Source organism: Zea mays, chromosome 6 (assembly GCF_902167145.1).
Source record: "Zea mays cultivar B73 chromosome 6, Zm-B73-REFERENCE-NAM-5.0, whole genome shotgun sequence".
Classification (NCBI taxonomy): domain Eukaryota; kingdom Viridiplantae; phylum Streptophyta; class Magnoliopsida; order Poales; family Poaceae; genus Zea; species Zea mays.
In genome coordinates, this window is record NC_050101.1 from 174,699,686 (window position 1) to 174,721,185 (window position 21,500).

At 45.6% G+C, this 21,500-nt stretch overlaps 3 protein-coding genes and 2 non-coding genes across 10 annotated transcripts; 3 read left to right on the forward strand and 2 right to left on the reverse strand.

Annotated features, from left to right (window-relative positions):
* Window positions 1–832: 832 nt before the first annotated feature.
* On the forward strand, window positions 833–12,293 carry LOC103631622 (uncharacterized). Its single transcript, XM_020540167.1, has 3 exons — window positions 833–1,058; window positions 11,370–11,890; window positions 12,066–12,293. The coding sequence occupies exons 1-3, from the start codon at window positions 833–835 to the stop codon at window positions 12,291–12,293; spliced, it is 975 nt and encodes a 324-aa protein (XP_020395756.1).
* Window positions 8,746–8,817, forward strand: TRNAD-GUC (transfer RNA aspartic acid (anticodon GUC)). The gene has a single exon. It is a non-coding gene; the product is annotated as a tRNA-Asp (tRNA).
* Window positions 12,294–15,675: 3,382 nt separating the features above from the next.
* On the forward strand, window positions 15,676–18,777 carry LOC100282594 (Serine/threonine protein phosphatase 2A 57 kDa regulatory subunit B'). Of its 6 annotated transcripts, XM_008649642.4 has the most exons (4): window positions 15,676–16,177; window positions 16,278–16,317; window positions 16,440–17,588; window positions 18,140–18,777. In XM_008649642.4, the coding sequence occupies exons 3-4, from the start codon at window positions 16,452–16,454 to the stop codon at window positions 18,506–18,508; spliced, it is 1,506 nt and encodes a 501-aa protein (XP_008647864.1). In that variant the 5' UTR covers window positions 15,676–16,177; window positions 16,278–16,317; window positions 16,440–16,451; the 3' UTR covers window positions 18,509–18,777. The 6 variants fall into 6 exon arrangements, with proteins under 6 accessions (XP_008647864.1, XP_008647863.1, XP_020394560.1 ...); XM_008649641.4 differs by having other exon boundaries at window positions 15,676–16,317; XM_020538971.3 differs by lacking the exon at window positions 16,278–16,317.
* A 602-nt stretch (window positions 18,778–19,379) lies between these two features.
* Window positions 19,380–19,452, reverse strand: TRNAE-CUC (transfer RNA glutamic acid (anticodon CUC)). The gene has a single exon. It is a non-coding gene; the product is annotated as a tRNA-Glu (tRNA).
* Window positions 19,453–19,742: 290 nt separating this feature from the next.
* LOC100284503 (electron carrier/ electron transporter/ iron ion binding protein) lies at window positions 19,743–21,274 on the reverse strand. The gene is made up of 6 exons (NM_001329697.2): window positions 20,955–21,274; window positions 20,673–20,786; window positions 20,540–20,593; window positions 20,343–20,405; window positions 20,191–20,253; window positions 19,743–20,063 (listed from the first exon to the last, which is right to left on the reverse strand). The coding sequence occupies exons 1-6, from the start codon at window positions 21,177–21,179 to the stop codon at window positions 20,028–20,030; spliced, it is 555 nt and encodes a 184-aa protein (NP_001316626.1). The 5' UTR covers window positions 21,180–21,274; the 3' UTR covers window positions 19,743–20,027.
* Between the last annotated feature and the right edge of the window lie 226 nt (window positions 21,275–21,500).

Here is a 21,500-nt window from a genome sequence, read left to right on the forward strand (position 1 = left end):
TTGAAAGAATGGGACATGCCGAAGCTCAAAGGGGAAAAGAAAAGGAAAGAACTTGTTCGACTGCCCTACAATTTCAAGTTCAAGAAACACTTCAAAGAACCCTGCCAAGAGTGGTTGGAGACAATTGAGGTTATGTGCAACGAGATTTTGGGCAATTACACGAGAAAAGAAGATCAGTTGATGACTGCATCCTTCGGCACCCGACCGAAGCGAAGATTAAATCGGGTAACGATGCTCTGAATTTTGAATATCCAGATTACGAGCGATTGAGCAAGGGCGCCGAAGGGCAAAAAAGAAAAAGAGTTATCAGTGTTGTGGGCAGGCAGGCCGCTAGAATGGTAAAAGAAGATGAAGAAAAACTAAAGAGGAGAAGACTGAGCCCTGAGCCGAAGGCAATCGCCCCGAAGAAGAGGAAGGCTACGGTCCCGAAGCAAAAGGCAGCTGATAAGGAAGAAGAGACTGCCTCAACACCTTCTGCTGCCGACATAGAAGAAATTCTAAAGGTAATGACTGAATCCCTGCCCATCAAGCTAAGTCCACTGGGGCCGCATCTGACGAAGCTTTTACAGAAGAAGGAGGAGCCTTTGGCAACGAAGAAGTTTGCTGGGCCGAAAAAACGAAGAATTATTACTGTGACAGAGGCCATTGAAGAAACACCACCACCAGCTTCGGCGCCAAAAACACCAGCTGTTGAGAGCGCTGCAGCTACCAAGCTGCACCTACTGAAGCTGCAACTGCTGAAGGTGCAAACTTAGAAACCACACTTTCTGATATTGATAAAAAACTTCTGGACATAGCCGCAGAAGAGGCTGCCACAGCCGCCGAAGAAACCATGGCCACAGTGCCTGGGAAAGAGAGGGAAATAGTCGAAGATACTTCAGAAGGAGAAAGTTTCAACTTTCAAAGCTTAATTGGTCAAAAATTAACAAAGGCCAAGAAAGAAGAATTGAAAGACTACGCCATCTCCTGCGGGTATCAGCCAGGAGCACTACTCTTCGACGGTATTGACGACGAAAGCCTGGGTTGCCTCCGAGACCGAACTGGAGCAAAAGTTAACGGTACTCTGTCGAAGAGTATTGGCTTCCCGAAGCTTGAGACCGATATTAGCCGCTACAGACGACATCATATCATCGGTAGTTTATTCTATTCTAACTTCAAGGTAAAAACTTTTCTTTGAGTCTGCATTGTTTTTAACAACGAAGGTGTTTTCTAACGAAGGTTGCTTATGTACAGAGTATGTTATTAAGCAAAGCTTTGAGGATGCAACAGGACCTTGAGGATAAAAAGCACGAAGTTATAATTGAAGGGTTAGAAAGCAAAATAAAAGATCAAACAGCTGCTCTTGAAAAGAAAGATTTTAACTTTAGACAATGGAAGGTTTAATGGCAGAAGTTGAAGCCAAAATTGCAAAGTTAGATAAAGAGCTTCTCTCAAAATCAGAGAGTTTCGAACAATAAAAACAGAAATTTGATACAAAGTTTGCGGCTGAGGTGTTTGAAAAAGGTTCAAATTTGCAAAAATCATTGAGAGAGCTTCAAGATAAATGTCTAGAGTTCAGCAACCGATGCGTGCAGCGGCTAAGGCAGATCTTCAACTCAGTTGGAGCCAGCTCTGAAGAATTTAATCCTTCGGTTGAAGACCTGCCAGAAACCTTCGAACACATTGAGGGCGAAGTTGATGCTCTTGATGAGGTTATAGCAGGACATGGTGATTTCTGTGCCCTGCTAGCTTCTCGGGGCATAGCTGTTGCCTTCATGAAGTCTGGTTGCACGCATGGAAAACTGTTAATAGACAAAATTTCAGCTTATCACCAGCAGATCTGATTGATATCCCCAGTCTAGCTTGAAGCATAGGGAACAGATTTATAAAGCAAATATGGACGAAGGGTGGGCGGAGCCTAGCTGGTGACGAAGCCCGGAGTCATCTCAAGCCGGTAAAATCATACCTTGTGCTTACCTTTTCCTTGAAACTTGAATTTTCCTTATACTGCTTTGATATGTACAGGATAACAAAGCCGAAGAACACAGAGCCGAAGCCTAGCTGGTAATCCGAAGCTCAGCAAATGAAGACGAAGCTAGAGTACCTAGTTATGGAAAAATTCTAAGAAAACTTTTGTATTAACCCTTGTAAAGAATATTGTAACTTAAGAATCAGATTGTACTCTGTAAATTTGTCCATACCTTGTAATATATTTTTACCTTTCCATCGATGTATGAAATGCTTTGATGTGGTCGAAACCTGTATTTTTGAGCCGAAGGCGAAAAACACCTTCCCTTCTTTTCGTACACAACAAAGCATGAATCTACTTCTTGAAGCTGTATGCTTAGACCCGAAGCAACTGTCTCTATCTGTATGATATGATGATGATGATCCTATGTATGTCTAAATGAATGTTTATGAATGCAATGTATGATGTAATGTTTTGTGCAAATGAATGCCCAAACACACACATCCGAAGCTTCATCCACAACCTTCATTCCCTTAGGAATAACTAAAATCTCTTTGCCGTTTATTTTTTGGTTGCACCGCTTATTTTTCGGTGTAAGTTCTGCATCCCCTTAGGAACATCTTTTGAACTTCTTCGCCTTCTATTTCGGCGGTATTCGCGTTGACTTTTCGCGCTTTGCCTTATATTTCGGCAGTATTTGGCTCTGCATTCTCTTAGGAACAACTTTTGAGCAGAAAACTTACGCCGCGCTCCCTTAGGAACGGCTTCTTGTAGCTTCGTCATGCTCTGCATCCCCTAAGGGACGACTTTCGAGTTTCTCTCTATTTTTTCTTTTTCTCTGCACTCGAAGGTGCATGCTCAGATTTTACATTTACATATTTGGGGGATTTTGCTCTCATGGAGCTAAATAAGAAAAAGAAAGATTACAAATTATGGCCCCATTAAAAACCTTTCTCCCCCTTTGGAAAGGAAAAGGGTACCATAGGAAAAATGAAAAAGATTACATCAAGTTACACGTAGTATCGCCGAAGCTCGCCCGCATTCCAAGATCTAGGAATGTCGTTGCCGTCCATATCCTTCTATCTGTAAGAACCAGGTCTTGACGAAGATACCACGAGAAAAGGTCCTTCCCATTTCAGCTGTAACTTGCCTACTGTGTCAGGATTGGCCACTCTCCGAAGCACTAGATGACCTGGCTTAATGTTTTTTAGCCGAACCTTTCTGTCACGCCATTTTATTGTTTCGGTTTGGTATTTATTGATATTCTCCACAGCCTGAAGCCTAGTCCCTTCTATAGCATCTTTTGCCACAGAATAATCAGCTTCGTCCTCTGCCGAAGCTGCTGTTCTAATTAACCCTGCCTTAGCTTCTTCCGGAGTTATTGCTTCGTCGCCAAACAATAACTTGAATGGTGTAAAACCTGTTGACCTTGATATTGTTGTGTTGTGGCTCCACACCACTTTAATCAACTCATTTGGCCATTTTCCTCTGGGCTGATTGAAGATTAACTTCATTATTCCCGTCATTATGATACCATTTGCCCTTTCGACAAGTCCATTTGACTCTGGATGTCTGACTGATGCAAAATGGATCTTCGTGCCAATCCGATAACAGAATTCTTTGAAAGCTTCGGCATCAAACTGTGTGCCATTGTCTACAGTGATAGCTTTCGGTACACCGAAACGACAAACAATGTTTTGCCATAAAAACTTCTAGACTGTGACCGAAGTTATTGTGGCCAAGGGCTTCGCCTCAATCCATTTGGAAAAATATTCTATTGCCACCACAACATATTTTAAATTTCCTTGTGCTGGTGGGAGTGGGCCTAGCAAATCAAGGCCCCATCTTTGCAATGGCCAAGTGGGCTATATTAATTGAGTTAGAGACGAAGGCTGCTTCTGGTTTCTTGCATATTTTTGACAGCCTTCACACTTTTGGACTAGCTCTGCTGCATCCGAAGCTGCCTTCGGCCAATAAAATCTCTGTCGAAAAACTTTTCCCAGCAAAGGCCTAGACCCAATGTGAGATCCACACAAACCTGCATGTATCTCCTTCATCAGCTCTATACCTTTGGCTCTGGATAAACACTTAAGAAGTGGAGAGCAGACTCCATGCTTGTATAACTCTCCTATTATTACATATGGTCTTGTTCTTGCCTCCATTCTCTTATTATAAGCTTCATCGTCTGAAAGGCAATTACCTTGGAGGAAAGATATAATCTCAGTCCTCCAATCTTCACTATGAATGGGAGATATAGTGAGCACTGCTCTTTCGAGAAGTTCCACTGAAGGTGCTCTTATTGTTTCAAAAAAACACTTCTGAAGGTAAAGGCAGCCCTTGTGCTGCTGACTTGGCTAGCAGATCAGCGTGCTCATTTTCTCCTCGTGGAATATTCTTAACAGAAAACCCTTCGAATGAAGCCTCAAGCCTTCGAACTGTATCCAGGTATTTCTCAAGCTTCGGATCTCTTGCTTTGCAACTCTTGTCGACATGTCCAGAAATAACTTGGGAATTGGTTTTAAGGACCGCTCTTCTTATCCCCATTGCCTTTAAGTTCTGAAGCCCCAAAAGCAAAGCTTCATATTCAGCAATATTATTTGTGCAGCTAAAGTCAAGCTTTATTGCATAGCATGTTCTGACTTTGGAAGGTGCAACTAAGACAGCAGCCGCACCTGCCCCGAAGGTTCCCCAAGAACCATCGCAGAACACCGTCCAAGCTTCGACATTTTTATTTGCTTCTTCTTCCTGAGCCCCTGGCATCCAGTCAGCGATGAAGTCTGCTAGCGCCTGGGACTGAATCGAGGATCTATGCACATAATCAATGCTGAATTCATTGAGTTCCGCAGCCCACTTTCCAATCCTTCCAGTAGCTTCTCTGTTCCTCATGATGTCCTTAAGAGGCTGTGACGAAGGAACAATTATATGGAATGCTTGAAAATAATGCCGAAGCTTCCTGGAGGCCATTAAGACAGCATACAACACCTTCTCCAATTATGTATAATTTTTCTTTGATAAGCTTAGAACTTCGGAGACAAAGTATACTGGGGCTTGCTTTTTTATTTGTCCATCGAATTTTTCCTGCACAAGTGCCGCACTTAGTGCAGAGTGCGAAGTTGCCACATACAATAGTAACGGAGCCCCTGGCGCAGGTGGAGTTAATGTTGTGATATCAATCAAGTATTGCTTCAGCTCTTCAAAGGCTTTCTATTGAGCTGGGCCCCACTGAAAGACTTTGGCTGACTTTAGTATTTCAAAGAATGGCAAGTTTCTTTCTGCTGATCTAGATATAAATCTATTCAATGAAGCCAATCTTCCTGCCAACCGTTGGGCCCCCTTCTTTGTGCTTGGTGGTTTCATTCGAAGGATGGCTTCGATCTTGCTTGGGTTAGCTTCAATCCCCTTTGTCGAAACCAGACAACCAAGGAACTTGCCCTTCTTCACTCCAAAGACACACTTTTCAGGATTTAATTTCAGGCCAGCTTGTGTGAAATTAGCAAATGTTTCTTGGAGATCAGTGATATGATTTTCTTGCTTCGTGCTTTTTACTATGATATCATCAACATATGTTAGCACATTTCTGCCTATCTGGGAATGAAGGACCTTGGCCGTCATCCTGCTGAAACTGCCTCCAACATTTTTGAGCCCCTCAGGCATCCGAAGATAGCAATAGGTTCCACTGGGAGTTATGAAGCTAGTCTTCGGCTCATCCTCCTTCTTCATCCATATTTGATGATATCCTGAATAGCAATCCAGAAGACTCATAAGTTCTGACAAAGCTGCTGCATCCACAAGAGAGTCTATCCTTGGTAATGGGAATTCGTCCTTCGGACATGCCTTGTTGAGATCTGTGAAATCAATACACATTCTCCATTTGCCATTGGCCTTCTTCACCATAACAGTATTGGCTAGCCACTTTAGGCATTTTACTTCTCTAATGACACCAGCACTGAGAAGTCTTTTTACTTCATTCCGAGCACCTTCGGCTTTTATCATCAGACATTTTCCGAAGCCTTTGCTTTCTGGGCCTGAAGGACGGATCGACATTGAGTGAATGTTCAATGACATCCCTGTTGACACCATAGAGATCGTTGGCTGACCATGCAAAAACATCTTTGTTGTTGAATAAAAACCTTATCAAAGTTTTTTCCTGCTCTTCAGATAATTGAGACCCCAACAGTACCTTCTGCTCTGCTATGTCTTCACATAGAAGCATGGGCTTCGACTGATCAGCCGAAGCGGCCTTCTCTCTTCTGTACTTGTACTGCTCACAAGCTTCAACTCCATCTATATTGTGGATGGCTTTTGAGTCTGTCCAATTTCCCTCAGCCTTTCTGGCAGCTTCCTGACTTCTATGAATAGCAATAGGCCCTTGCTCCGAAGGTATCTTCATGCATAGATATGTTGGATGAAGAATTGCTTCGAAAGCATTAAGTGTCCCTCGACCAATGATTGTATTGTAGGGATATTCCATGTCAACAATATCAAACACAACCTGCTCAGTCCTTGTATTGTGGACAAATCCGAAGGTCACTGGCATTGTGATCTTTCCAAGTGCTACAATCTGCCTTCCTTCGAAGCCACAAAGAGGGTGTGTAGCATCATAAATCTTGTCCTCTGGCTCTTGCATCTGTTTGAAGGCCTTAGCAAATATGATGTCAGCTGCACTGCCTGTATCAACCAAAATATTGTGGACCAGAAATCCCTTGATGACACAGGATATGACCATAGCATCATTATGAAGATAATCCTTGAGCTGAAGGTCCTCCTGGGAGAAGGTGATTGGGATGTGGGACCATTTTGTCTTGATGAAGGGTCCCTGCACCCCAACATGTTGTACTCTTCTCTGAGCCTCCTTCTTCTGCTTCTTGTTAGCTGGCTCTGAGCATGAACCGCCTGTTATCGGGAGCACCAGCTTTGTAGCCGAAGCAGCTTCAGCTTGCTTGTTGGACGAAGCCATCAGCTCAATCAGTGGAAGTGAGTTCACCGGAGGTGGGCGCCAATGTTGGGGACTTATTCTCAAATGCTATGAATTAAGAACAAGGCAACATAAAATGGTTATTAGTTAGAACACTTTGTCCTTCAAAGCATTATATTCCTTAGGATATAATGATCTTCAGACGAAGAGTGTGAAGGACATACCTTCGACATTTCAACACACATCAATGAAGGAAGAAACATATAAAATATGAGAAATAACATAAATAATCATATGGCATCATTAATATCCTCAAATCATATTATTATGAACAAACGTGAACAATATCGAATTACATTTATACCTTCAGCTCGACAGAAGGCAAAGATCCAAGTGTGACGTGCGAGCAAATACGAATCAGCGTGAACAGTACGGGGGTACTGTTCATCTATTTATAGGCACAGAGCGCAGCCTGTGAGATATTACATTCATGTCCTTTACAAAAGATTACAATTATGACACAGGCTCTCATGGACTAATCGGTCATTTCATCTTTAAGTCGGTGTGATCCTTCGTCTTGAGACACGTCACTGTGCCGAAGCTTCATGGATGGTAGCTTCGGCGCTCCTTTTGAGAGGATCTGCCGAAGGTGTTTCTTCTTACAGGATCTTTGGCGATGAAGCATACCCCCAACAGAGGGCAACTAGCTAGCTTAGTTTTTGTGCACTCATGGTTACTAATGCAGCTAGCTAAGACCAAGAGCAAGTTATGTTTTCTGTGTCAACCATGGGATACCCAAGTTACTTTTTTATAGACAGTCAACTAGCTACCTACTCTTTCGCTCATTCTCATGTATGGATGGATGTACATATTAGTCATTGGCTCATTGCCTCGATGGTCAAGGCCGTTTTTAGGCTATATCGAACACAAAGATGTCTGCTATCTCTAAGCCTTCGGAATTTTCAATATAGATGGCTAAACAAACAACTCTTTTGATATTTAATGATCATCAATTTTGAGGTTACTTAGAGTAAGGTTAAAAGAGCTTTGGCATAAACTAAACTCGATGACGAATGCAAAGACAACGATTTATGCTTTTATAGGCCGTTGAATAGCATAATGCCCTACATCCAATTAGACGTGTTGAGTTACTTTAGATTATGAAATGCAATATGTTGTCTTTCTGTTGGCGATCTATAAAGCACTATCTTTCTTTATATAGTACAAGAGGCAAGTCTTAATCGGTTACTTAGGGGGTCCTAGTAAGATTATAGGGTAAAGATCTGAGTACGATCATAAGGTGCAAGAGCATGGTTATATATGGAGAATTTTATTTGGACTATGTCTTCTTCCTCCTTGCGGGGTACTCGTAAACTATGTCCTCCAAGCCCAAGCTCTTCATGATTGAACTTTGAAGTCTTTTTAATCTCTAAGTTTAAGTACAATCAAGTATCATTTAAGATCTATAAGTTGGTTTGGTGGAAATTAGGGTTATTACCACAGCTTCATGGATTAATTACTTACCTACGGCTGCCGTCTGCGGGAGGTCCCGGCCTGCCTCTGCGTGGCCAGCGCCCAGCAGTCCACCATGCTCCCCGCATCAGACTTTCTTTCACGTTTAGGCCTTGTTCGTTTCTGTCGGATCGATGGGTCGGAACGATTCCGAACCGGATTACTTCTCTAATTTATATAAACTTTGATTGAGTGCAACAATTCCGGGTACAATCCGACACAAACGAACAAGGCCTTAGCCGGCTGCAGGTCGTTTTACTGTGCGCTTCAGCCACAGCCAGGAAGCTGGCGCAGTATTAGATCCGTCTGATTCATACGGTGGAGCTCTGTAAGAGAAAGTAAACTTATGTGTAGTTAGTCAGCAAAATTAGTCGTTGTAGTATAGTGGTGAGTATTCCCGCCTGTCACGCGGGTGACCCGGGTTCGATCCCCGGCAACGGCGATTCTTTAGTAATTTTTTGCACTTTTTAAGTAGAAAAGCGCGTAGGTTCATTGTTGGGCCTGCTCCAGGAGAAAATATCTTAATGGGCCAGGCCGACTTCCGGTAGGCACACTTAGGATCCAACAATGCAACCACGCTGCACTGCACCTTTTTTTTTGCCGATCCTACTAACGTTTGTTGTTCGGTTAATCCCCTTCTCTTTTTATCTTCTACCGTGTGTCTTCTTCCACGCTAAGATATTACCCATGTATTGCACTTGGTAAACGATCATAATTAAAATTAGATAAAATCAAGAGACTTTCTAGCAGACGACAAGACCACAGAAACATGAGATCATACTCCATTCATTTTAGCTAGTAACTAGCCAGCTTAGGCCCTATTTGTATGAGCTCCTGGACAACTTAGTGCGAAAAGCTAGAAACTAAAGAAAAGGCTAGCCTTTTGGTTTAGCTTCCGAAAAGCCAGTAGCTCGGAAAAGCTGAATTTATATAAAAAACTGAAAACCATGGTTTTATAAGTTTTCTGTATCTTTTTGAGTTTAAGATGCTAGTAACATCATTGAAAAGCTATTGTCGACTTCCCATTATCAAAAGCCCTAGCAACTTTTCAGAAAATCTCCAAAATTTGTTGCTCAGTGCTCAGACAAACATGATCTTAGTTAGTTTTCGTGCACTCGCGGTTACTAATGTAGCTAGCTAAGACCAAGAACAGGTTATGTTTTCTGTGTCAACCTTGCGATGCCCGGGTGACTTTTTTTTATAGACAGTCAACTGGCCACCTACTCTTTCGTTTGTTCTCATGCATGCATGTATATATTGGTCATTGGTTCGTGGACTCGTTGGTCAAGGTTATTTGTTAGGGGATATACAACATAGAGACCTTCACTATCTCTAAGCTTTTGGAATTTTCAATATAGATGGCTAAACAAATAGCTCGTTCGATGTTTGATGATCGTCAATTGTGAGGTTACTCGAGTAAGGTTTATAGAGCTTCGATATATAAACTAAACGCAATGGTGAATGCAAAGACAATAATATATACTTGTGTATATCGCTAAATAATGTAATACCATATGTCCAATAATACATGTTGACTTACTTTAGACTATGAGATGGAATATGTTGTGTTTTGGTTGGTGATCTAAAAAGCCATACATTTCTTTATATATTCCAAGAGGCAAGTCTTCTAATAAGTTATTTAGGGCTCCTAGTAAGTTATATGGTAGAATCCGAGTATGATTATAAGGTAGAAGTCCTAGTATGATTATATTTGGGTAATGTTTGTTTGACTAGGTCTTCTTTCTTCCTTGTGGGGTACTTGTAAACTATGTCCCATAAACTCCTAAATTCTTTATGGTTTGAACTTTGAACTCTTTTTAATCTCTAAGTTCGTTTCTAGTAGAACCAAGCATCATATGAGAAACACACGATGTTTAATGATTCTCTATATTGCAATATATATTGCGTGCTTCTAAATAATAACATGTGTTTTCCTCACTTTTTATGGTGCTTTTAATTAATTAATTTTTAATTGTCAATCATCCAATGAGTGGTTAATGTCCAGCGGGTGCGTGTGTAAAAATCCACTCATTAAATATTATAGGTGTAAATGTAGCTTTATGTGCGAGTGGTCAACATAGGTGGATAATTGCTCCACCCGCACAGCGCCCCCAACCATTGTCATCCATGTATTTAGTATATTATGATGTCCACAGTGAGCAACTTCAAATGGTATCGGATCCCCTTTGCATTAACTGAAGGGCTGCAGTGCTCAATTCTAAAAATATACTAGATGATACGAGAGTCTTCTCTCGCCTCAAATACATAATACATCTCGTCCTACCGCATCTTTTGTTTCTCCTCCGCATGGCCGACGGTGAGGGCCAGATCAGGTGGCTGTAGTTGGTATAGGTAGAGATATAAGGTAAATTACTTCTGGTTAAAAGACGCTAGGAATTGGAGGCCTCTCCACGCTTCACGGAGGCTTTGCCCATCAACAGATCGACGCGTGGATGGCTGCGCGGACGTGAATCTTTTCTAAACCACATCTGATTTCTCCTCAGTCCTCACCCCGCGCTTCACGCGTACTACCATGTCTCCAAAGCCTGTTGACTGTGTCCATTTTTGTCAGGACAGACTGAGGCATGGGCACGTCTTTGAGTGATGGCTAAGGCCATGATGCGGGGTCCGCCTATGCTCCCACTCACGTCTCATCTCCACTCCATCCTCTGTACTCCTCTTCCTCTTCCCTTATCTCTACTCCCTCCTTACTCCCGCCGCCCGTGCGTCTCCTCCTCCACTCCTGCAGTGGTGAGGTTTCTCTCCCTCCATTCCTTTCGCCTGCTCTCCTCGCCTCATGTCGGCTCGCCCTCGTTGGTGCCATTCATCGGCGCCATCCATCCTACCTCCGCGTGGGTCCCCAAGGAGAGGGGGATCTTGCCGCGATCGAAGTTGGTCGCCTGGATCTCGCCGCCCCCAGGACGGGGCGCTGGCCGGATCTGAGGACACCTTCTTGTTAGTACTACTAAAACGCTTTCCTCTGCCGTGCAACAGGAAGAAAGACACACAAGATCCGACGGCTCGGGAGCGGCGGCGACGACGAGCTGGCGCCCCTGGATCTCGAGGCGCTCCTGGCCACGACGCAAGACTCGGACCCCGACTGCCCCGCCGACGAGCAGACGATCCAGTGCCGTACGGGAGGCGCGGCGGTGGCCACGCCGACATGGGCAAGCCGTGGTCACGGTCACGGTCACCGCCGCGTCGCTAGCGTTTTTGGCGTGCCAGACGAGGACGACAACCTCGTCTCGCTGCTCACGCGCACGGTCTCGGCTGGCCTGGACGGCATGTCGGAACGGCTTCTGCTCGACTTCTTCGTGGAGGTCACGAAACGCCGGCGGTCGGAAGCGCACGCCGAGCCGTCCAAGCTCCCTGGGCCGGTGGCCGGTCTGCTGCGACGGGAGGCTGAGCGGCTGCTGGTAGACAGCGAGGCTGTGGCAGCGGCCAGGGGCTGCCTGGAGGGCACGGCGACTGGGCGGTGGGGCTTGAAGGACGTGCTCAGTGGCGGCCATGGCGTGGCAAGCCTTGGCCCGAACCCGGGACTTCCACGCCGCCTTCTTCTCGGTTAGCATCCTTAGGAACCGCTCTAGCCGCTTGGTCATGAAGCATCGCTCCTCCTCCAGTTGCCTCCCTTGCCTCACGTATTCTCCAAATCCGCCTCAGTGTTTCATGGCCCTGCGGCGGAGGTGACAGGTACGACTCCCCGTCGCGGTGCAGCGGGTGCTTCATGGCCCTGGGTCGCTTCCACCCGCCGGCGCCGGCGCCGATCTGCGGCCGCGAGCTACAGGCGCCGCATGCCCGCACCGCAGCCCACAAGTTGCTGCGCTGCTGCGTGGAGTGGGTTTCCAATTGCAGTTTAACGGCTACCGGAGACCGGAGTGGATCCGATTTGCCACGTGGGCGCTCGATCACGGCCGTTGATAACACATCGAACAATACATCTTGCATCTGATGGAGAAGAACAGAACAGAACTGCACAAACAGCAATCCCCATTTACAGATGTGCAGGCGACATTTACAGAACAACAATCTGTGCAGGCGAGATGTTTACAGATGTCGTTGGAAGCCCATAATATTTTGCATATGAGGTTCTGCTAAAATACTATGGCCATGAGGTTGATGTCTGGAGTGCAAATGTCTGAATCTAATATTCTGTTGAGTGGAGTCCCTCTTTTTCTGGGATGGTGAGGTTATATATAGCCATTTCAGTGAAATATTGCATTGCAATTTTATATGACATTGATAAATGGTACTAAATTGATAAATTGCTTTTGGAACGACACTCTAACTGTCACTGGTAGTGTTTGATGGTGGTAGATATCGAGCCTAGGTCTACTGCGAGTCTTTGATAGATTTCAATCCTATGGTTCGAGTTTCTGTTGAAAAGGGTAAGGTTGAGTCTAAACTTCTTGATGGTTTCAATCTCAGCTAAGAAGGGGAAATGCTATTTCAATATTATTTTCAGCTGATGGTGGTTGTTAGGGAATTCTTCAAAGAAAAAACCTTTCTTACATCTGAAATTGATTACTTGAGCTGTCTGGATGCTACTCTTGTTTATGACTTCACGCAGTGTTGTTTGTTGGGATTCTGACTTGTGACAATTGTATGTGGAAAGTCATTGCTAAATCTCCTTTTCTTAGTTACTTATTTGAGAATATATTTCATCCTATCTACGAGATCTTTTATCCTCAAATCAGTAGGGTGCCCGAAGGGCGCCAAATGTTCTAGTATGGTTAAAGAGGATTGTGGTATATGATAAGTTTTTTGCTGACTAAGACAGTATTTCTTTTAAGGTAGAGAAATATGTTAGAACGAGTAGGAATGAAAACGGTCGGTAAACACTAAAACCATTACCGTTTTCATATTTTTTATCGGAAACAAAATCGAAAACGATAACTTCGGAAACAGAAACGATATCGGTATTTCGGAAACATCAGAAACGAAAGTTCGGTGCGGGAAATACACCAATAACGGTCGAAATCTAAAATATGATCGGTAAACATATCAAACTTCACAACAAAATAAAATTGATAAAAGATCACAAAGACCACAAGTTCACAATTTATGATATAACAAGTTCACAATATAACAAGTTCACAAGGATCACAAATTTATAATATACAAAGTTTATAAAAATCATAAGTTCACAATATAACAAGTTCACAGTATAACAATTTCATAAAGATCACAAGTTCATAGACTCAAAGTTCACAATTCACAATATCCACTCGATTTAGTTGACATGGCATGCTTACTCATAAAATATTTTTTCCTCACATAAATGGTTTTTTCACAGCATCACATGAAAACCCTAAAATCTAGTACGTGGAAAAGACAGACCGTCGGCTCTTTATCATTATATATTACTAATACATAACATGTGCATAGAAAATGGTGGATTCGTTCGAGAGACCAAATCGTTAATCTCAACTGCCCTCCAACACCATCTATCTCAAAAAAAAATCTTAAAACGTCCAAAAAAATACAAAAATAAGTACTTTATCTAGAGACGTACAGGCGATGCGAAAAAATCACATGCTGGAAAATTCTGAGACACAATTCTGGAAAATTCCGAGACACAAATCCGGTAATTTCCGACAAAAAACCGGTAACTGAAGGAAACGGTCGGTAAAACACCACACCGATTCCAATACCGATAGAAAATTCCGAAAATCGATTCCGTTTTCAAAAAATACCGTTACCGGTGAATCCGATCGAAAAATTTCGAAACCGGTTTCCGAAATTCCGAAAAATTCTGAAACCGTTTTATCCCTAAGAACGAGTGTGGATAGCTGTTGGGGCCATGCTTCGTTGCGCCGAAGGTCTTGCGTGAAGAAGCAGCTTCGGCTGAAATCGTCCCCAGGAAATGGCCGAAGGTTCCTTTTTATAGAGCTTCGGCGTTGCAAACCGACATAAAGATAGAATGACCTTTTTATCCATAGAGGTCTAAGATAATGTTGTAAACTTTTGTAAAGGGCATAATTATAATTCGTCACAGGCTGCGTCCTGTGTCTATAAATAGATGAACAGTACCCCCGTACTGGACACACGAACCTGTCATTTGCCTTCACATCACACTTGTATTCTTCAAGACCGAAGGTACATTTGTAATTTGGAGTCATTTACATTCGTTTATAATAATAAAAATGGAGATGATTTTATGATAACATTTAAGTATTTTCATATCTCATGATTTATATGAATGCTTCGTTCCTCATTGTCACGCTTACGAAGCTACGTCCTTCGTAACCTTCGTCCGAGATGCTTTATATCCCAAAGGGATATAATGTTATGGAGGACGAAGGACTTTTACACTTAACATTTTCTATGTTGCCTTGTTCTTAATTCTTAGCATTTGAGAACAAGTCCCCAACAATAGCCTTATAGAAAAGGTGTACAGTCGCCCTAAGCACTGCGCCTTTGTGACGGTAGCCTACGCCTCGTTCAGCAAATGTCCTTTACAAGTACTGGGCAGGGACCATGGCGCCAATATAATGAGGGCAATGAGCGTTCGAATCAGTCATCTGTCACACTACTAACTAGGCATGAATGCGTGCATGATGGAGGCCCTGGACCGGAGTTGCCAAGACGGTCAGAACTGAAGAATTGCCGGAGGAGCTCGTGTTCCGTGATTGTTTTTGCATGAGTATGCCTGCACTGCACTGCACCCTCTCATTGCACAACTGTGACGGATGGGCGCTGGTTCCGCACATGCCGAGTGTCTGCTGCCACGCTCTCCCGACGCCGAGCCGAGCCCGCGGCCAACTACAGGCAAGCACAGTCTCGTCGCTGCAGCGCGGCCGGCAGGCCCCCTGCGGCGGGACAGCGACGGAGCCGGCCAGCCGGGGCTGCTGGTCCGGCCCACCGCACGGCCGCCGCTGAGGTCACACGGTACGCGGGCGCGGCCGACCCATCTGCCCCCTCCGTCCCCGCACCCGGCCGACGGACGGCCGGGATAATCCCTCCCCGCCCGTGACCACGTCTCCTTTCGAATTAAAGCGCCGTGCCCACCCAAGGACGGGGGCGCCGGACCGCCGATTAAAGCCTGCGGTTTGCACATGCACCCCTGCGTTCCTGCGCAATTACGCCCGTTTAATCGTCGACAAAGCGGGAGCAATTCCCAAGTAAAGCCAGGATCCTCTTCGATACAGAAGCTGTGAATCCACCTCGCTTCTTGTCTCATTGCCACCTGGGCCCCATACGTTAGGGTGCAAAATGAAAAAAAAGAACACAGTTTTCTCTGAAAGAAAAAAAACCTAGATCCGTTTTTTTCTTGGATTAGAGTTAGGAGAGCTGTAGACAAAGCCCCCGCCACCGGATTTGGGGTGATGAGATTTCGCTTCATCTATCTGCACGGGCCTCGTGAGCCGTACACCGCAGACCGTCACTTTAATTGCTTCTTTGTCCGTACATGCCCCGTGATAAACAAACCATTCCCCGCAAGAAACAGCAAACAGGCACAGCCCTCCCCTCCTCCACTCCTCGCCCTCTCTCTCTCTCTCTCTCTCATCCCGTCCCGAGAAGCGGACAAAGCGCGGCGCTGCAGATTTCGATCCGGTTCCCAATGCCTCCCATGCTCGCCGTCGCCCCGTGCTAGCTCCTCTCCCGTCTCCGCTTCCTCCACCTGCCGCGCCAGCGCCACGCCGCCTGGATCCGGCGAGCGCGTGGCCGGGAGCCTCAGATCCGAGCGAAACCCAGCCTTCCCGTGGTGACGGCCTTCGCTCTAGCTCCAGATTGGCTGGCGGCTGCCATTCCTCCTCCTCCTCTTCTCGCTCGAGGTTTCAAGGCGGGTCCGTTCAGCTCTGGTGGGTTTTCGGGTTTGCTCATACTTTTTCTTCGGTTGGTTTGCTTCAGCGTGGTCCAGATTTAGCTGCATTTTCTCGGGCTGTGTTTTTTCTGTGCCAGAAATCTACGGAGGAGTCTTGCCGCCGCTTTAAACGTAGAGGTAGAGCTGTAGTATATATTTTGGCGAGTAATCCTGCTTCTTGCTCCGTTCCCGTGCTAGTGCTGGCGTGACAGTGGAAAGGCTTACTGTTGCCATGGTATTGGTGTGACGAACCCGTCAAGGTTTTGCGCAAGATGTGGAAGCAGCTCCTCAGCAAGCTGCCCCGGAAGTCGCCGGCCTGCGGGGATTCGGGCCAGTGCAGCAATGGCACCGGTATACAGCGCACGAGCAGCTGCGGGAGCATCCCGCCCGGCCGCCCGGCCTCCGCCATCCGGCGCATGTCATCCGCCGTCTTCCCCTCGAGTGTCGTGGCCGGTATCGAGCCGCTGGTCTCGTTCAAGGATGTCCCCAACTCGGAGAAGCAGAACCTGTTCGTCAGCAAGCTGAGCCTGTGCTGCGTCGTCTTCGATTTCTCGGACCCGAACAAGAGCTCAGTGGAGAAGGATATCAAGAGGCAGGCATTGCTGGATCTTATAGAGTTTGTCGAGTCGACCAACGCTCGCTTCTCGGAGGCAGCCATCGCGGCCTGCTCTAGGATGTGTGCCATCAACCTGTTCCGGGCGTTCCCTCCGAGTTGCAGATCTGGCTCATCAGGTGGTGGTGAGGGCGACGAGGAAGAGCCAATGTTCGACCCCGCGTGGTGCCACCTGCAGCTTGTTTATGAGCTGCTGCTGAAATTTATCGGATCCTCGTCCTTGGACGCGAAGGTAGGGAAGAAGCACTTTGATCACTCATTCATCGTGAAGCTCCTTAATCTTCTTGACTCCGAGGATCCAAGAGAGAGGGATTGCTTGAAAACTATTCTGCACAGGGTATATGGGAAGTTCATGGTACACCGTCCTTTCATCCGCAAAGCAGTGAGCAACATATTTTACCAGTTTGTCTTTGAGACTGATCGGCACAATGGGATCGCGGAGCTGCTGGAGGTCTTTGGCAGTGTCATTAGTGGGTTTGCATTGCCTCTGAAAGAAGAACACAAGATCTTTCTTTGGAGAGTTCTGATTCCTTTACACAAACCAAAATCTGTTGGTGTGTATCTTCAGCAGTTGACCTACTGTGTAACACAGTTTCTGGAAAAGGACCCAAAGCTTGCAAGCTCAGTGATAATTGGTTTGTTAAGATATTGGCCGATAACAAACTGTCAGAAGGAAGTGATGTTTCTCAGTGAGATTGAAGAGATCTTGGAGTCTACCAGCCAAGCAGAATTTCAGAAATGTATGGTACCGTTGTTTCGGCGAATTGCTCATTGTATTACCAGTTCCCACTTCCAGGTAACATGCCCTGACAAATCTAATCTAATAAGTGTTTCAGTTGCTTGTTGCAGTATGCATCTCAATAACCCAGGTGCCATATGGAATTAGGTTCATTCTATATTACTTGCACCTACCACTTCTACTATAAACCTAATCTTATTGGTGGCAAGTCTGGAAAAAAGGAGTAGATATAACTCAATCAGACTCTGACAACCAGGTTATTTTAGTCCCTTCATGTGACTAGCATTTGAAGGTCATAATTTGTCAACATGCCAAATGAATAAACATCTGAAATAATTGTGGACACTAACAACAGTGGGCAATCATGTCACAGTCACCACTAAATCATGCCATGCATAGGCCCCCCTATATGCTGTTTAATATGGAAAACATCAGATACTTGGATTTGGACCAGCATTAAGCATTGGAATGGTCTAAACATAAAAACACAGTTGGATGCTCTGTCTTTAAGGTTTGCCTTAACAGTTGGCAGTTGCTGCCTTAACAAATCCTCTATGTTGGCAGTTTTGTTGTCGTCGTCGTTGCCCTAACAAGTTGCATTGTTTCAGGTTGCTGAAAGAGCGCTCTTCGTATGGAACAATGATCACATTATCAGCTTGATTGCACAAAACCGCCAAGTGATCATGCCTCTTGTCATTCCAGCGCTAGAGCAAAACATTCAGAATCACTGGAACCAGGCGGTCCTGAATCTGACCGTGAATGTCAAGAAAATGTTATCTGAGATGGACGACGATCTCTTCTCGTCATGCCTGGCGAAGTACAAGGACGAAGAAGAAAAACGCGTGTCGCTAGAAGCGAAGCGTAGACTTACGTGGGAGAAGCTCGAGTCAGCTGCAGCTTTCCAGCCAGTGACTGGCCATACAGCCGTCCTAGTAGGCCACCGGCCGTCAGCAAATCTGATCGCCACCATGATCTAGCTCATGCATGTATGCCGAACAAGCGAATGTGGTGCTCTCCCCCCCTTTTGGTGAGGCGCAGCAAGTGTAGTGTTCTCTATTTTGCTCCTGCTTATTATTATTTTCCTTTTGCTGGTATGGGTAATCAGTGTAGTAGTAAGTTGTAACTATTTCCGGATGTTTATGTTCTTAAGGCAAGGATACCTGTAACTTAAGACTGCCGAGTGCTGACACTCTACATGTATCTTTGCCTGTTTATGGATGAACAGGTGTCCTACAGTTTAATTTCACTTTCCATCTTGCCAATAGGCTATATATATATATATATATATATATATATATATATATATATATATATATACATATATATATATATATATATATATATATGGATGACTGGTATGCAGAATCATTCAGTGCTGTTTGTTTTCAAAATGTCTGAAGCTTACTTAAAGACGTTGCAGTGTAATTTAATTTTTAGATTAGGTCTGTATTCCATCCACTGTTTAATCTTGAACACTGGTATGGGTAATCAGTGTAGTAGTAATCTGTATTCCATCCACTGTTTCATCTTACAGCTGTAATTTAATCTTGAAATGGCCATATAGTATTATTGCAAATAAAGACGTTGCAGTGTAATTTAATTTTTGAAATGGCCATATTTGTGATCTTTGAAAAGTTGGCTCTCAATGGCCTTGCGATGCAAACCAACAGGTTTACTCCATCTATCTGTGAACCAAGAAAACGAGAACCATACTAGCTATGACCGGAAGCACAAATGCTGTTGCTTTTTCAACAATGCTCTGAAGCAAGTTCGGACCTCCCTAATGAGCACGCGGTCAGCGACGCAGTTTCTGAAAAAGATGAGTATATCTAAAAAAACATAAAAAAGTTCCGTTGCCGGGACTCGAACCCGGGTCTTTCGGGTGAGAGCCGAATATCCTGACCAGCTAGACTACAACGGATGATTGGAATATAAGCATACAAAACATTACAAATCAGATACATCCATATCACATTGTTCTGCATCACGAATTCACGATGGCATGGAGAGAATCATGTAACGGGACACCATGCACGTATCAGAGAGGCACGCCTCTGTTAGCAGTGACATGTTCGTTAAAAATTCATATGTCCGTAGAGACAACATGCAGGAAAGGAAATTTTGAAGGGCTGAAAATTCTAGTGCCCTGCCTTCTTGTTTTTTTTTTCTTTCAGAAAGCTACCAACATACACCGGAGTACTCTGGTCTCCATTTGTGAAAACAGCTTATATACTGTGGACCGAAGCCCAAACTTGTTTTTTTGTTTACAGATATATATCCCAACATGCCCTGCCTTCTTGTTTTTTTTGTTTACAGATATATATCCCACATATATACTGTGGACCGAAGCCCAGACTTGCAAACTAGTATCAGAGAACTGGTCACAAGCGATATGACGAGGTGATTCTGTCTCTTCTCTAATGCACAGGGCATGGCGTTTTAGTGACATACAACTGGACGATCAATCATCCACCAACGTGGTGCTGCACTGCACGGTCATCTCTTCCACTGGGGCAGCCGTTGGACCACAACCTAAAAAAATGCAAATGACAGTTGACAGTGTATATGGTTAAGTACTTCACTGAACAACTTTCTTTTTCAATGCATATGGAAGTGAAGTGTTGATTGAACGATGTGTGGGGAACAAAACGAAGCTTGCCTTGCCAGAGTTCTCTTTGTTGCCTACAATAGTCTGGCAAGCTAGCCTCCATGAGTCTGGTTTCTGCCAGAGACAAGGGAGATCAAACGAGTTAAGACAGAGCAACTGAGTGCTGAGTGAACATTGCGCGCTGTCCAGTGTCCAATGCCTACCTTCTTCAGGTACCGATTCTCGGTGTTCGTCCTCTCATTCAGGAGCTCCTTTCCATCGATTATCTGTAGAATTCGCAGCACCCAAATCAGACCTCCCGTTAATCCAGCTTCTGCTGTTGTTGGGAGTGTGTCCACTCCCCAATCTTTAGCTGCACTGCAGACATTCGGTGCTGTAGATTGGGGTGGAGAGGAAGTACCTCGACGATGCAAGTGCCGCAACTTCCGCCGCCACCGCAGTTCATCACCTTACCCTGCGAGCGATACAGCAAGACCACGCTTTGTCTGTCAGGCTACAGCACAACACAAATGAAGAAGAAAAGCAGAGCTCACGTATGCGGCGTAGAGCTCGATCTTGTTCTCGTTCATGACGTCACGGAGGAGCTTCTCGCCGCTGGCCGCCTCCGCCCGGTCCACCGGGAAGGAGCCGTCGGCACCGGGCTTCGGCTACAGAGCGTCACAGAGTGCAGAGTGCAGACCAAACAAATCAGGCATCCAGCGACCATGCATACTCTCGCGTCGGCGTCGGAGGAAGGGTAAGAGAGAGAGAGAGAGAGAGAGAGAGAGAGAGAGAGAGAGAGAGAGAGAGAGAGAGAGAGAGAGAGGCAGGCTTACCCCGACGAACTCGAGCTCGATTTGCGGCTTGGGCGGCGCCGGCGCCGGCGCGCCCTGGGACACGTTGGGCGACGTGCTGGAACATCTGACGGTGGCGGCCCTGGAGTGCCGCTGACCGCGGTGGCTGCTGGCCGAGACGCGGGAAGGGGCGGAGGTGGAGGCGGCGGACGGGAAGGACGCGAGCGCTACCGCCGCGCACGCGCAGGCGGAGCTCGTGGCCGCCATGACTCTGGCAGTCTGTCCTCTTCTTCTTTTTTGTTTCTTTTTCGTTGGGACGTGGCGGCGTCGGCGTCGCTAGGCTGGTTGGTTCGTTGAACAACTCGGCAAGTATTTTTTTTGCGCCATTTATCGTACGCGCGAAGGTGTGGACTGGGCTGCGTTGTGGCGAAGGCGCGTGTGGGGTCGGGCCGTCGGCGACCGGAGAGGCCTTGCGCGGCGCAGCGGGCACCACACACGGACACGGGTGACGGGTGGCAGCTGGAGCCTCGAGACGGACCTGCCCGGTCTCTCACGGACCTCTTTCCAGCCAACCATCCGCTCTCCCGC